This window comes from Polypterus senegalus, chromosome 2 (assembly GCF_016835505.1).
Source record: "Polypterus senegalus isolate Bchr_013 chromosome 2, ASM1683550v1, whole genome shotgun sequence".
Classification (NCBI taxonomy): domain Eukaryota; kingdom Metazoa; phylum Chordata; class Cladistia; order Polypteriformes; family Polypteridae; genus Polypterus; species Polypterus senegalus.
This window is the reverse complement of record NC_053155.1, coordinates 54,111,911-54,127,435: the sequence shown is the minus strand read 5'-3', so window position 1 is coordinate 54,127,435 and position 15,525 is coordinate 54,111,911. Positions and strand designations below refer to the sequence as shown.

The 15,525-nt window shown below is 39.1% G+C and overlaps 1 protein-coding gene across 2 annotated transcripts in view; it reads left to right on the top strand.

Moving 5' to 3' along the window:
• Positions 1 to 8,457, top strand: part of hsd3b1 (hydroxy-delta-5-steroid dehydrogenase, 3 beta- and steroid delta-isomerase 1) — a 23,737-nt gene extending 15,280 nt beyond the window's left edge. Inside the window, exons 3-4 of one of the 2 annotated variants that reach the window (XM_039743716.1) lie at positions 3,046 to 3,210; positions 6,507 to 8,457. In XM_039743716.1, the coding sequence (XP_039599650.1) occupies positions 3,046 to 3,210; positions 6,507 to 7,327 (986 nt within the window). In that variant the 3' untranslated portion in view covers positions 7,328 to 8,457. The remainder of the gene's footprint in view (positions 1 to 3,045; positions 3,211 to 6,506) is intronic. The other variant, XM_039743717.1, reaches the window with a different exon arrangement.
• Positions 8,458 to 15,525: the final 7,068 nt, after the last annotated feature.

Here is a 15,525-nt window from a genome sequence, read left to right as displayed (position 1 = left end):
CACGAAGGGTTATCAACAGAAAAAATGAGTACACCGACAACCCTAGCACACAGAAACAAAGTCAAATGAATTAATGGCAAAAATGACGATCGGTTACACAGCAAATTGGTTATTATATGCGTATTAATAGACATGCTGAAACAGTTGGTGGTGATCGTGTGGAATATGAAAACAATAACTTACAGTATCCAGAAGAATATCTACAACCATTAACACCGTTGAAAGAAGGATGTAAACAAGAAAGGTAATGTAGTACATCTTCCCCGGATAAAATTAAACAACAATGGAGGTCTTGATATGCCATTCATATTAATATGTTAACAGTTTCCCGTTAGAACAGCTTTTGCAAAGACAATTAACAAATCTCAGAGCCAAACATTTGAAAAAGTCATTTTATTTAATAGAGGGAAAGAAGCGAAATTCAATCACAGGCAGTTATAAGTTGCGTTGTTATGATGAAAATCCAAACACAGAATCAAAATTCAATGCAATATTGACAAAAATTTAATTCAAAAAATTGTTTTTACTGAAGTTTTACAGTAAAAGTGCAAGTTTTAAAAGTATTTGCGTGTTAATTTCAAAGCCAAACACAATGAAATCGTGCTATTCAACAAATAACTAACGCAACATGAAACAATTTTCTTTCAAATTATTACGTTTTACTCTTTTTTAATATGGTTAATTACTCGTCGTAATGTAAAATAGTTCTATTATGCACATGTAAAAATTCCCATGAAAATAAAAATCTGAAAAAAAATCTGGATATTATAAAATATATATATATTGTATATATTGCTCAAAAAAATTAAAGGAACACTTTTTAATGAGAGTATAGCATCAAGTCAATGAAATTTCTGGGATATTAATCTGGTCAGTTAAGTAGCAAAGGGGGTTGTTAATCAGTTTCAGCTGCTTTGGTGTTAATGAAATTAACAACAGGTGCAGTAGAGGGGCAACAATGAGATGACCCCCAAAACAGGAATAGTTTTAACAGGTGGAGGCCACTGACATTTTTCCCTCCTCATCTTTTCTGACTGTTTTTCACTAGTTTTGCATTTGGCTACAGTCAGTGTCACTACTGGTAGCATGAGGCGATACCTGGACCCTACAGAGGTTGCACAGGTAGTCCAACTTCTCCAGAATGGCACATCAATATGTACCATTGCCAGAAGGTTTGCTGTGTCTTCTAGGACAGTCTCAAGGGCATGGAGGAGATTCCAGGAGACAAGCAGTTACTGTAGGAGAGCTAACCCATTAGCTGGACTGGTATCTGCTCCTTTGGGAAAAACAGAACAGGATGAGCACTGCCAGAGCCCTACAAAATGACCTCCAGCAGGCCACTGGTGTGAATGTCTCTGACCAAACAACCAGAAAGACTTCATGAGGGTGACCCAAGGGCCCCATGTCCTCTAATGGGCCCTGAGCTCACTGCCCAGCAGCATGCAGCTCGATTGGCATTCGCCATAGAATACCAGAATTGGCAGATGCACCACTGGTGCCCTGTGCTTTACAGATGAGAGCAGGTTCACCCTGAGCACGTGACAGAAGTGAAAGGGTCTGGAGAAGCCATGGAGAACATTATGCTGCCTGTAACATCATTCAGCATGAGCAGTTTGGTGGTGGGTTAATGATTGTCTGGGGAGGCATATCCATGGAGGGTCACACAGACCGCTACAGGCTTGACAAAGGCACCTTGGCTGCCATTAGGTATCAGGATGAAATCCTTGGACCCATTGTCAGACCCTATGCTGGTACAGTGGCTACTGGTGCACGACAATTCCTGGCCTCATGTGGTGAGAGTATGCAGGCAGTTCCTGGAGGATGAAGGAATTGATACCATTGACTGGCCACCACACTTTCCTGACCTAAATCCAATAGAACACCTCTGGGACATTATGTTTTGGTCCATCCAATGCCACCAGGTTGCACCTCAGACTGTCCAGGAGCTCAGTGATGCCCTGGTCCAGATCTGGGAGGAGATCCCCCACAACACCATCTGTCATCTCATTAGAAGCATGCACCGATGTTGTCAGGCATGTATACAAGAACACAGGGGCCATACAAAGTGCTGCATACAATTTTGAGTTGCTGCAATTAAATTTTGGCAAAATGGACTAGCCTGCCACATAATTTTTCACTCTGATTTTTGGGCGTCTTTGAATTCAAGGCTCTGTAAGTTGATCATTTTCATTTCCATCAAACGATGTGGCATCCTTTCGTTCCTAACACATTACCCAGTCTATATCAGTATAGATATCCAGGAGGATTTCTTTTTCCCATTGAGATCTGATGTGTTTTCAAAGTGTTCCTTTAATTTTTTGAGCAGTTTATATTATATATATATATATATAATATATATATATATATATAAAATATATATATATATAAAATATATATATATATATATATATATACTGTAAAAGGAAGAGACTTGACACACGTAAAAAGGTTTGGGGCACCCACCCGTAAAATATTCCTAGCTGCAAAGGTTTTGGTTTTTAAAGCAACAATGAAGTTGACTGTAGAGAGTCCAAGATAGAACTGATGAAGGATGGAAAAGATGGCGGTTTTAAGTGATCAGACAGGAAGTGATGTGGGGTCGCCGGAAGTGATGTAAGGTGACCGGAAGTGATGTTTTTCTAGGTGCCGGAACCGGAAGTGTCATTCTTCTGAGTGCTGAAACCGGAAGTGATGTTCTTGGTTCAGATAGGTTTTCCCACGGCTGGTCTGCAGAGATAACAGGAGAAGGTTTAGTGCACCCTGCCCTCCCCTGGCCTGGCGTGGAATTGCCTTTACTTGGTCCATACAACGTCCCCCTACTCGCACGTGTGTGACAATACATATATATACATCCAGTTCTTACCCTTTTTTTCAGAGACGGGGTAGCTACAGCCTATCTGATAAATCATTGGGTGCAAGGCAGGAACAACAGTGTTATTTTGTTTTTGTTTTCATAATAAAACCATAGCATTAAAAGTTTATAGGGTTATTTTTGTTACTTGTACAGAGTATAAAAATGTACTATACCTATCCAATTTTTTTTAGCAATTCGAGGTCAGACAAAGATCACCAAGCTTGAGGGGGACATCAGAGACATTGAATTACTGAAGAAAGCTTGCCAGGATGTTTCCCTTGTTATTCATACAGCTTCAGTCATCGATATATTGGGGGCGGTGGACAAAAATGAAATGACTGCTGTTAATGTGACAGGTATGAGTAATTAAAAGGAAATTCTATACAGATTTAATTTCTTATATATTTACATATCTGTAGTGTTTAGAGATTTATGTAATCTATCACCTGTTCCAGTTCAGAGAAACAGGGAGTTGGAGCCCATCTCGTCTGCATCAGGTTCAGTAAGAAGGCAGGATGGATCCCTTTTCATTTATACTTATGCACATACACACACTTACCAACTTTATTTAACTGAACAACAAGCTAATGGAGATGGAACTTTATTAGATTAGATTAGATTTATTAATCCCACAGTGACATTCAGGTCCATACAGCAGCAGAAACATAAAAAACAAGAGTATAGATTCACAGCACAAATAATACAGGCAATCAATGAATAAACAAATGAATACATAAAATACATGTACTGTACTGTATATTGTGCAGATATTTCAAAATGAACTTAGATATAGAATGTAGCATCACACTGACCACTATGAACCGATAGAACATTTCCACCAGTTTGCTGCATTAAAACACCTAAGTCTACTTAGGAAGGAAAGTCTGCTCTGGCCCTTTTTGTACAGTGGCACTGTGTTGTCAGACAATTCCAGTTTGCTGTTAATGTGAACCCCCAGGCACTTGCAGCTCTGCGCCATTTCCACAACCTCAACCTGAATGGTGACTGGTCTCAGAGTCTATTTGGCATGCTGGAAGTCCACCACCAGCTCTTTTGCCTTTGTGATACCTTCCTGTAGTCCAAATTATCTTCTTCATGAATGCAGCCTATGATGAAGAAGTCATCTGAAAATTTCTGTAGGTGGAAATCATTGGTATTGTACTGGATGTCTTTGTGTAGAGGGTAAGTACAGGAGACAGGGCAATTCCCTGAGGTGTTCCAGTATTACACACCACCAGTTCTGACACATAGTACCTCAGCCTCACAATCTGCTGTCTGTTGGGTCTGTTATCTAAGCAAAAGGACAGTAACTAACCCTTGATAGAATGTCAGTTCAGCTACAGTCACCAACGTATTTTAATTTAGAGTTGAATGGCTAGAGTCTATACCATGCAGCATAAAATGTTAGCCAGGAACCATCCTTGAAGAAAACCAACACCACATGGCACATATACAGTAACCCTTTGGATCAAATTTATATTTATAGAATGTCTGGGTCTACATGTTAACATGTTAAGAGACCCTACAAGTATTGGTATATTAAAAAAAGAATATACATTCATTGCACTTTTCCTACTTAATACAATATGCCAATAAAAATGCACATACACCTGGTTTTAGAGTCCTAAGATAGTAACAAAGCAGTAAAGTCCCACTCAATCTTTGAAATGAATTCCTTCAAAACTGTTAAAGACAGTGAAAATAATGAATGCACAGAACATTGTAAGTTCACTGTTAAGCAGCACAGTGAGGAAATATATGGAATACATCCATCTTCTGTTTATCCAGTTCAGAGTTAGAGAGCGGCCAGCCAGTGCCTATCTCAGTAGGATGGGATACAAGGTTTGAAACAATATTTCAGGGCTCCCAGTCCATTATAAGCCACATTAACACTTACACCCAAACACACACTCACACAATACCAGTTTAGAATTGGCAGTAAACTGAAACCTTAATGTAAGAGATAAACCTAGAATACTGTACTTGGAGGTAAAGCGAATCAGCAAGGTGGGGAGTGTGCCAAAATCACGTGTCCAGGCTAGAATATAAACTCAAGATTTTACAGCTGGGTTGCTGGGATTATCTTTCTCCCCTTATATCTGAAAACTGTATTAAGTAGGTTAAAGAAATGGATAGTAGTAAAATAAATTCTACCTTATTTAACAGAGGAGCTTCGATATAATGTCATCACTAACTGGGAAACATACAGTGGATTCAGAAAGTATCGAGACCCTTTTACTTACTGCACACTTTACTGTGTTTGAGATTTAATTTTAAATTGAAACATTTTTCATTTTGCCCATCAATCTACACTCATTAACACCATGATGCTAAAGTGGAAATATATTTTCAGAAAGGTTTGAAAATGTATTAAAAATCAAAAACCGAATTCTTTAATTCATGTACAAATTTATACTCTTAATTTAGTACTTTGTAGAAGCCCCTCTGTCTGAAAATCCAGCTTCAGGTCTTCTTGGGTAAATCTCTACACACCTTGCACACCTGGATTTGGGCAGTTTATAACATTCTTCCTGACAAATCTTCTCAGGCTCCAATAGAATATATAGGAAGTATCTTTAAGTTAGCATCTTTAGGTGTCTCAAAGGATATTCTATGGACTTTGGCTGGGCCACTCAAGGAGAGTCAGAGACTTGTCAAAGAAGCCACTCCAGATTCAATTTAGCTGTATGCTCTGGGTGCTCAGAGTTCACTCTAGTCTGATGTCGTGTGCAGTCATGAGCAGGCTTTCTTCACGGACCTCGCTGTATTTGGCTGCCTTCATCCTTCCCTCATTTCTGACCAGTCTCCCTGTCCCTACTACTGAAAAGTATCCCCAGAGCATGATGTTGCCACCACCTTTCTTTACTATAAAGATGGTTTTAGGCAGGTGATGAGTAATAACTGGTCTTGCTTAGAGTCTGGCCACAAGTAGTTCAGTTTTTCTTTCAACTGACCAGAGAATATTTTTCCTCAAGTCCTCAGAGTCCTTTATATGCCTTTAAATCAAAAGTGACTTAGGTCGAACGATTCTACCATAAATGCTTGACTGACTGAGTACCGCTGAGATGGCCAGCCTTCCAACAGGCTCTCCCATGTTAGCAGAGGACTTTGAACGCTCTGTTTGACTGATGCCTCACCACAAATTGACTGCAGAGGTCCACATAGAGTTCCTTGGACTTTGTGACTTGGTTTTTGTGCCTTTCTAACTGATGTCTAATCAATTCACTTTGCCAGAGGTGGTTTCCAAACAAGTTTTAGATACATTTCAAGTAAAATTAAAGAAAACAAGACACACCTGAGCACAATTTGGTGTGCCATAGCAAAGGTCTGACTAATTATATAATTTAGAGATTTCAAGTTTTGATTTTTAATACATTTGAAAACCTTTATGAAAATACATTTTTAGTTTGTCAGTATGGATGATGGTCAAAATGGTGGTCAAATAATGGTCAAAATGATGGTCAAAAATTACAAATTCATACATTTAGAATAAATCTACAACACAATAAAATATACACAAAGCAAGGGAATGTGAACACTTTCTGCATCCACTAGATTTGTTAATGTTATCAAAGTAAGACTTTAAAAATCTTAAGAATTTAAAATGAGAAAAACAAACTAAAAACCTGAAGATTTTGTCTTTTTCCAAAAGGTACCCAGTTGCTTCTGGAAACATGCCTTCAGAAGAATGTAAAGTACTTCATCTACACAAGCAGCCTTGAGGTGGCTGGTCCAAACAAAATGGGGGATAGCATCATTAATGGAAATGAAGACACCCCACCCTACTCATGCTGCTTAAAGTTTACATACAGCATCACAAAGCAAAAAGCTGAACAAATAACACTGCAAACAAATGGCAAACATCTCCACAACGGTGAGCAGATTGTCACTTGCTCCCTGAGACCCACATATATTTATGGAGAAGGGAGTAAATTCATTCTGCAACATTTTGATACAGCCATTAGAAATGGCAATGTTCTCAAACGAACCTCCAAAAAGGAAGCTTTGGTAAACCCTGTGTATGTGGGTAACGTGGCATGGGCTCATATTTTGTCAGCCAAGGCTATGAAAGATTTACACAAAGTAAAACAAATTGGTGGTCATTTTTTTTTTATTTCTGATGACACACCACATATGAGCTACTCTGATTTCAATGATGTGCTGCTAAAGCCACTTGGGATCATTGTTCCAGAGAAACTTGAACTACCAATGCCCCTGCTTTTTTTTCTTGCATTTTTAATGGAAATGTTGCAGTTTTTATTGAAACCCTTTGTCAAGTACACTCCATCTATGAACCGGCAGCTTTTAATCATGCTCAACACACACTTCACCTTCACTTATGCAAAGGCACAAAAGGCTTTTGGATACACACCAAGGTACAGATGGACTGAAGCCAAAACGACAACCTCTGAGTGGCTGTCATCTGTGCTGTCAGAGAGGTGTGAACTTGTTAAGAAAATGAAAACTCACTGATGTCTCATCATAAGATTTTTACATCCCACTGATCCTGCTGCAATGGTTCTACAAGATGTAAAAAAAAAATCTAGTCACTTACAGGTGTTAGGTTACCTAATATGCAGCGAAAGACGACATTTAAAGGGCTTCTCAGTGTGTCACTTGTTCAATTTGTACACTCCTTTCTTCTTATAATGATGTCACTTCTTTATGGATTCTTTTTTAAAATTAGAACTAGCTATGCTTACCCATTGAACACAGGTTATAGAATAATTTTAAAAATAGTATTCCTCCTTTGCATCTTTATTAACCTCTCTTGTCCTGCAAATACCTGAAGTCTTACTCCTACACCTCAGCTTGGTATCCTTGCATGTATGAATGTCTCTTGCCATAGGTGCACCCTCAGCATTTCTCCCACCCCTTTCCTTTGCATTCTCATGTGTATCAACCTCTCTTGCTTGGCGCTTCTGCTCTTGATTGTGTTCCTGCAAAGCCTGCTTTACAGATACTGTCATTTCAGGGTGCCTTGCTCGCCTCCTGTTTGCTTGTTTGACTACAACAAATGAAAGACAGGGCCCCATTACCTGTTGTGAAAACACCATTTATATTCTTGCGAACACTTTGTGCCTTTGAAGGCAACTCGGGTTGCGTCTCATTAGTATTTAATGACCCAACATTGCTTGGCACATTATTCATATTGTGGTTGTTGAAATACTCCATTTTAACTTTTTTTTTTGTATTAATAAAAAAATGGTAACAATCAAAAATTGAACTTCACACATGTAAAGTATCCTGTGATCTTCCCTAACACTGACCCACCAAAGCCAAACTTCCCAATCAGATTGCTTGGAGGCACTGGACACACAGACACACACACACAGTAGCATTTTATAGATTTATCTATCTTAGACTATTGAGATTTGTATTTTTAAAGAACAAGACTGTACAAATGTTCTAAATTTAAATTCAAGTGCTCCAGTAACAGTGACCATTTTATACATCGCCATCTGTCTATTGAATATATATATCCTGTGTGAAATAAAATATGTCAAAGGACAGGGAAGACATTATGGTAACATTTTACAACAGGTCTTATTAGGGCTAGCTGCAGTGCATATATTTGGTCACGTACAGCTACTGCACACAACACAAAGCACGGATTAAGCTTTTGTTATATACAGTAGCATTAAGTACAAAATATCCTCAGTGAGCCAATTGTTAGGACCATTGTGCTAATACTGGGTAGGGCCTTCTTTTGCTCTCAAAACAGTCTCAGTTCTTTGTGGCATAGATTCCAAATGAGATTCTGGTCCATGTTTACATGATTTTTTGTCTGCAGATTTGTCAGCTGCACAGTAATATTGCAAATCTCCTGTTCTATTATATCCTAATGGTGTTCTGTTGGATTCAGTTGCTGCGACTGGGAAATCAACTGAAGAACACTGAAGTCATCGTTATATTCATAAAACCAGTCTGAGGTGACTTTTGCTTAGAATTATGGTGCATTATCATCCTGGAAGCAGTCATTAGAAGATGGGTAAACTGTGGCAATGAAAGTATACACATGACTATATATACTTCAAGCAAGTATTGATTGGTATTAACCAGTTAAATCTGTGCCAAGAAAACATTCAACACACCATTACACCACCACCACCACCAGCAGCAGCCTGTTTGGGTGCATGGATGTATGCTGTTGGCAGCACATTCTTACCCATCTGTATAACTCAGTAGAAACCAAGAGTCATCAGATCAGGATACATTTTTCATTTCTCCAGTCTTCAGCTGTCCAGGTTTGGTGATCCTGTGCCCACTGCAGCCTTAGCTGTATGTCCTTGGCTGACAGGAATGGAATCTGACACAATCCTCTGCAGTTGTAGCCTATCTGCCTTAAGTATTGATGTGTTGTGCATTCTGAGATACCTTTTCTGCTCACTGCAGCTGTATAGAGTGGGTTATATAAGTTATTGTAACCTTTCTGTCAGCTTGAACCAGTCTGGACATTCTTCTTTGTCCTCTCTCATTATCGTTGCATTTCCATCCACAGAAATTATGCACACTGGATGTTTATGTTTCTGGCACCATTCTGAGTAAATTCTAGAGAATGTTGTGCGTGAAAATTCCAGGTGATAACAGTTTCAGAAAAACTCAAAATTAGACCATCTGGCACCAAAAATAATTCCATGTTTGTAATCCTGAAGATCACATCTTTCCCCATTCTGGTATTTGATGTGTGAACATTAACTGAAGCTCTTGTCTTATATCTGTATGATTTTATGCATTTTGCTGCCACCACATGATTGGATGATTATAGATAATTGCATGGGTTATTAAGTCTACGTGTGTTCTTAAAGATTTTCTCAGTGAGTTTAGATGCACTACTGTTAGCCCATATTATGTTGTAGTTGGTGCTTCATGAATTTTATGAGGACCCCTGAAAGCATTATTTGAGTCCTTTCTACATAGCAGTATCTGAGTTACAGATACACGCCAAGCAGACTCTATTCGACTACCAACGCTACAACTACTTTCAATGCTTACCTGATAATAATGACCCCCTATAATCTATATTTAAATATACCATGGGCTGTACTTCATAAAGTAGTGTATCATGGATAAGAAGCATTGTTACCAATAATAAACCAATATTGCAACACAGAAGGCATTTGAAAATGTGCCCTAACATCTTCTGTAGCTATAGGTATAGCATGCATGTGTGAATGAACAGAGGGCACTAATCACATTCATTTTTTTTTTTTTTTTAAGGCTTTATAATATTCAGTTGCGGTGGGCTGATGCCTTGTTTCCTGCCTTGCACCGTGTGTTGGCTGGGATTGGCTCCAGCAGACCCCCGTGACACTGTAGTTAGGATATACAGTAGCGGGTTGGATAATGGACGGATGGATAGTATTCAGTAACATGGACTGGAGTTAAGAGACATGTACACATATTTGTGGGTTGTGGTGATATTAATAGTAATTTTATATTTGTTCAACTTTTACTGAATGATTTACAGCATATAAAAACTATTGGTGATGTATTACATTAAGAATTCACAGGGTGCTATTAGAGACAATAAAGAAATGTTTGAATATTAGGTAATGCTGTATAAGGCATGGTAACAGAAGCTATATCTCTGGGCTCTGTATTCCATTAAGTGTTCAGGGGAGCTCTCTTATAAAATAAGTTACCACTAAATGTAGCTATAAATGATGTGTTCTGGTAAAGCTGGATGCGAGAGGAATCAATAACAATAAGTGAGTCACTGTAAAGTAGCTCTGCGGTGGGTTGGCGCCCTGCCCAGGGTTTGTTTCCTGCCTTGCACCCTGTGTTGGATCAGATTGACCCCAGCAGACCCCCTGTGACCCTGTAGTTAGGATATAATGGGTTGGATAATGGATGGATGGATGGATGGCACTGTAAAGTATTGTAACGCAGGCTGTGGTGTTGAGTGTTGTGTTCCTTTAATCGAAATGCTAAAAAACACTATTGTAATATCGTTTTAGAAAGGGTTTTGTAATATTTGGTAACACATGCTGCAGTTATGGGTGGTGCATTTGTAAACATACATATGGGTTAAAAATGTGATATGTTGATTTTATTTTTTAACTTATTGCAAAAATTGCAATAGACACAAGTGACAGATTCCTGTAAGCTTAGATGGGAGAAGTATCAGCAATAATAATCTACTATGAAGCTATGAAGGATGCATTTCTGAAACCATGGATAGTGGATGCTATTTGCAGTAATAGCTTAATGTTTTGATTTTTAGTGATGCCTTTGTAAGTTACAGCAGTGACCGGGTGTGGTTTTCAATGTTAAGTGCTGATAGTTGTTGCTACTACCACTAATTTCAGTTTTTAGTAAGGGCTTTATAACACACAGTAGCACTGGCTGTAACAATGAATGATACAATTCTCCCACTGTTAATATGGAGCTAACAGTAAAAGTAGTTAAGTCTTTGTGATATATAGCACCAGATGCTGTAGCTTTAAGTTTAATATTTTTAAAAAAGAGGAGCTAATTTTTAGCTTATGTTTTATACTGTAACTAACTAGGGAGGAAAACGAGTGGACATTTGATCAAAATTGCCATTTAATTAAGCAAATCAATGGTGTGTTAAATTAAAATAACTTCTGTTTTTCACTTCACCAAAAAGTGCAAATTAAAAAAATGATGCCTCATTACTGTTTTGTTATGCTTCAGGTGTTACTTTTAATAAACAGATCTCCTCTAACTGTCCTTTTCAAATTTTTTTAGCAATGTTATCTTTCTTATTTTTAATTTAAAGTTGGTCATATTTGAGTTGTTGGATCAGAACAGAAACACATTACATGTAAACTGCAAACTTCCAGGTTAAAGTGAATGGTAGCATTGCCCCCTCATACTTTTAGAGTTCTGGGTTTCTAAAAGCCCTGATTACTCTCTGTTTGGAGTTTGCATGTTCTCCCTGTGCCTACAAGGAGTCTTTTCTCTGTATTTCAGTTTCCATCAATATCCACAAGATGTACAGGTTGTTCATTGATGACTGGTAAAGTGAAGAACAAATCTGCCCTGCAATGGACTGATGCCTCACTTGCACCTGATATTGCCAATACCGTATAATTGGGAAAGTGTAATAACTAAACAGATTAATGGGGGTTAAAGTGACACAATGAAAAACATCAACTAAAGTTGGTATCTGGGATCATGATAATAACACATGCAATGTAAATGCCAGCTGGAATGGTTGCATAGTGGTTACCTGTTCTACCAAACATCGAAATGGGCCTAGGTTTAAGTCTAAGGTAAGTTGCTGTTGTGGAAGTAACCCCCGAGGAAGACAGTAATAGTTCAATCAGTCAGTCTTTATTCACTCACAGATGAGTACATGGATTCATGGATTCATGCTTTGCAAAGCAGAAGAGCAAAGTTTCCTGGTTTCAATTGGCTTTTCCTCCCTCCCCCTTACTTATGAAACAGCATCTAAACATTTCTTCTTACATTACGCAAATAGGCCAACCGTTTCTTTTTTTGTTTACGTGTCAAGAGGGGCCCCAAAGAAGGAAAGGTCACCTTTCCTGTGTCTAACAGAGGCGTTCCTAAAGAAGGAAGTTACCCTAGTTCAGCTTACTTCGCCTTGTCTTATGACAGACGCCTGTATGAATAACCAACCGTTACAGCAAAAAAGTTTTTAACACTTAATAGCTTGCTAGCAGTTACATTTTCTTTCACACTGTCTATGTGGAAAGCAAATTTTCCCAACATGCTCTGTTGGTATAGTCCAACACCCTGATATGTGCTAGGTATCAGTGGGGTGTATATGTCCATAAAATAGACTAGCATACCATACCATCTTATAAGAGAATATCAACCATGGGGTCAGAGAGTGATGACATGTTATAGACTAGCACATGCATATACAAATTTCACTGTATTCTGTACACATGACTATAGCAGTATAACCTATAAGGATGGATACAATGTTCACTCATATTTTGATCAGACTGATGATACTGAAGTGAAAATGGAGAAAGTTAGGATATAGCGGGTTGGATAATGGATGGATGGATGGATGAAATCATGATATTAATACATTCTGCTAAGAGATAAGTGGCATTGAGTGGAATAGTTGACTGTGCTCCCTCACAGCTTCAAACAGCTAATCTGAATTCCCTAGTTACTATGTGTGTGGACTCTGCATGTTCTCCCCACTAGGCTTGGGCGGTAATACGGTAATATGGTATCCTGCGGGATCTAAAAATAGCAACGGTATCAGTTTCAATACCGTTATACCGTCATAAAAACAATGCACTTACTGTATATAGGAGACAAGGGTTAAATATTAAATATAATGTGTTTAATGCCTAAAAATGCGTATGCGTGGTTGTCATCACGTGACAGCGTGGAGGAGAAAGAGAGAGGTGGGGAAAGATGGCGAGTCGCGCACCAAGTGACCTGGTCTCGAAAAAGAACACAACTTCTGCAGTTTGGCAGTATTTCAGGTTTTGACCAAACGAGAAGGGAGAGGCAGTAAATACGGACGAGGCAATTTGCAAATTGTGCAACAAAAAGGTGACTGCGAGAGATGGAAATACCTCGAACCTAAGGGCGCATATACAAAACCACCATCCACTCACGGCTGCGAGGATGGACCCGAGTTCACTCAGTGCAACAGTTTCAATGCCTCCCGATGCAGGACCAACAACATCTAGGTTCACCGCCAGTACGCAGCCGACGATAATGGGGGCCTTCGGGAAAGCAACAAAGTACAAAAGGGACAGTGTCCGTTGGAAAAACTGTACTGATGCAGTGACAAAATACTTGGCGAAGGAAATGGTCTCTTTCCACACAGTGGAAAAAAAGTCCTTTACGGACATGGTAAAGGTCCTAGATGCCAAGTACGAGCTGCCCGGACGGAAATATTTCTCACAAACAGCCGTCCCACATTTATATAGTAAAGTTAGAGACAATGTTCAAGTGCTGCTGTCAGCGGCAGATAGTTATTCCTTAACAACTGACATGTGGTCGTCAGTTAACATGACACCATATATGTCTCCGACTTTCCATACTATTACACCTGACTGGAAACTTGAATCCAAATGCCTCCAAACTACGTATTTTCCTGAGAGTCATACAGCGGACAATCTGCGCTCAGAGCTGCACTTCAGGAATGGCAACTTGACGAGAAAAACTTTCAGCCATAACCACTGACAACGCTGCCAACATTCATGCTGCAATCAGGTCCCTGCATTGGCTGTGGATATACTGCTTCGGTCACAATCTAAATTTGGCTGTCACAAATGGATTGCATGACCAGAGGCAAAAAACGAGCGCGCCCTCGGACTATGCCGTAATATTGTCGGGGCCTTTTCACACAGCTGGCAACGTAAGCATGAACTCCACAAGAAGCAAGTGGACTTGGGATTCCCAAAACATAGTCTCATAACGGTAAGCATAAAACGTGCAGAGAGTTCCTCAGGGGCAGGGGCTCAAATATAAAAAAGGGGCATATATATATATATATATATATATACTGTATATATATATATATATATATATATATATATATATATAGTAGAATACCCGCGCTTCGCAGCGGAGAAGTAGTGTGTTAAAGAAGGTATGAAAATGAAAAGGAAAAATTTTTAAAATAACGTAACATGATTGTCAAAGTAATTGTTTTGTGTATTTGGCGGCAGCGTCACAAAGTTGTTTTCGTCTAGCTGCATCAGAAAATGTACCAAGATGTCTGACACACCTCCTTTTTAGTGTTTTCTCACAGCTTGGATTGCTGCTGTCATAATGGGTTTGAGTCTACATATATACATATATACACATACATATCTTCATATCTATATACATATCTACATATACACATATATATATATATATATACACATACTTATCTACATCATATATACACACACATACATACATACACACACACAAATTATATGTATGTATGTATGTATGTATATATATATATATATATATATATATATATATATATATATATATATATATATTGTGGCAGTAGGGGCAGTAGTGCACCCTTGAACCCTCAGGTATAACTCCAGACACCAGGTAACAGTCCACGACCTTTTTATTTTCTTTTCTTCCAGTGCACCAAGCACCTTCCACACTACTCATTGACTACAACAATAAACTACTTTAACAAACACAATAACCTCTCCTCCTCGCCCAGACACTTTGCTCCTCTCCCACCCAGCACAGCTCAGTGTCTGGACTGAGGCACCGCCCTTTATAGCCCCTGACCGAGGTGTTCCTGTCCCAGCAGTCCACAGTTCCTTATTCCTTCCGGTCAGGGCAATCAGTCTTTACTTCACCCGGAGCACGCCATTCCTTCCCGTCCACGTGACTGTGACGTACTCCGGTCATAAGGCACAACAGATCCCACAAGTCCCCCCACAGCGACTCCTGGTGGTCCCCAAGGTATCCAGCAGGGCTGTGTATAAACACTACAGAGTCCATAAGGCCCTGCTGGACCTCGGGGCACGATCCTGGTGTCGGGAGAGCTCCTCCTATCGGCCTGGGGGTGGGGACCGGCCTGGGAAGCCGGCAGTCTTCCACAATATATATATATATATGTACTGTATTATATATATATATATATATATATATATATATATATATACACTCACCTAAAGGATTATTAGGAACACCTGTTCAATTTCTCATTAATGCAATTATCTAATCAACCAATCACATGGCAG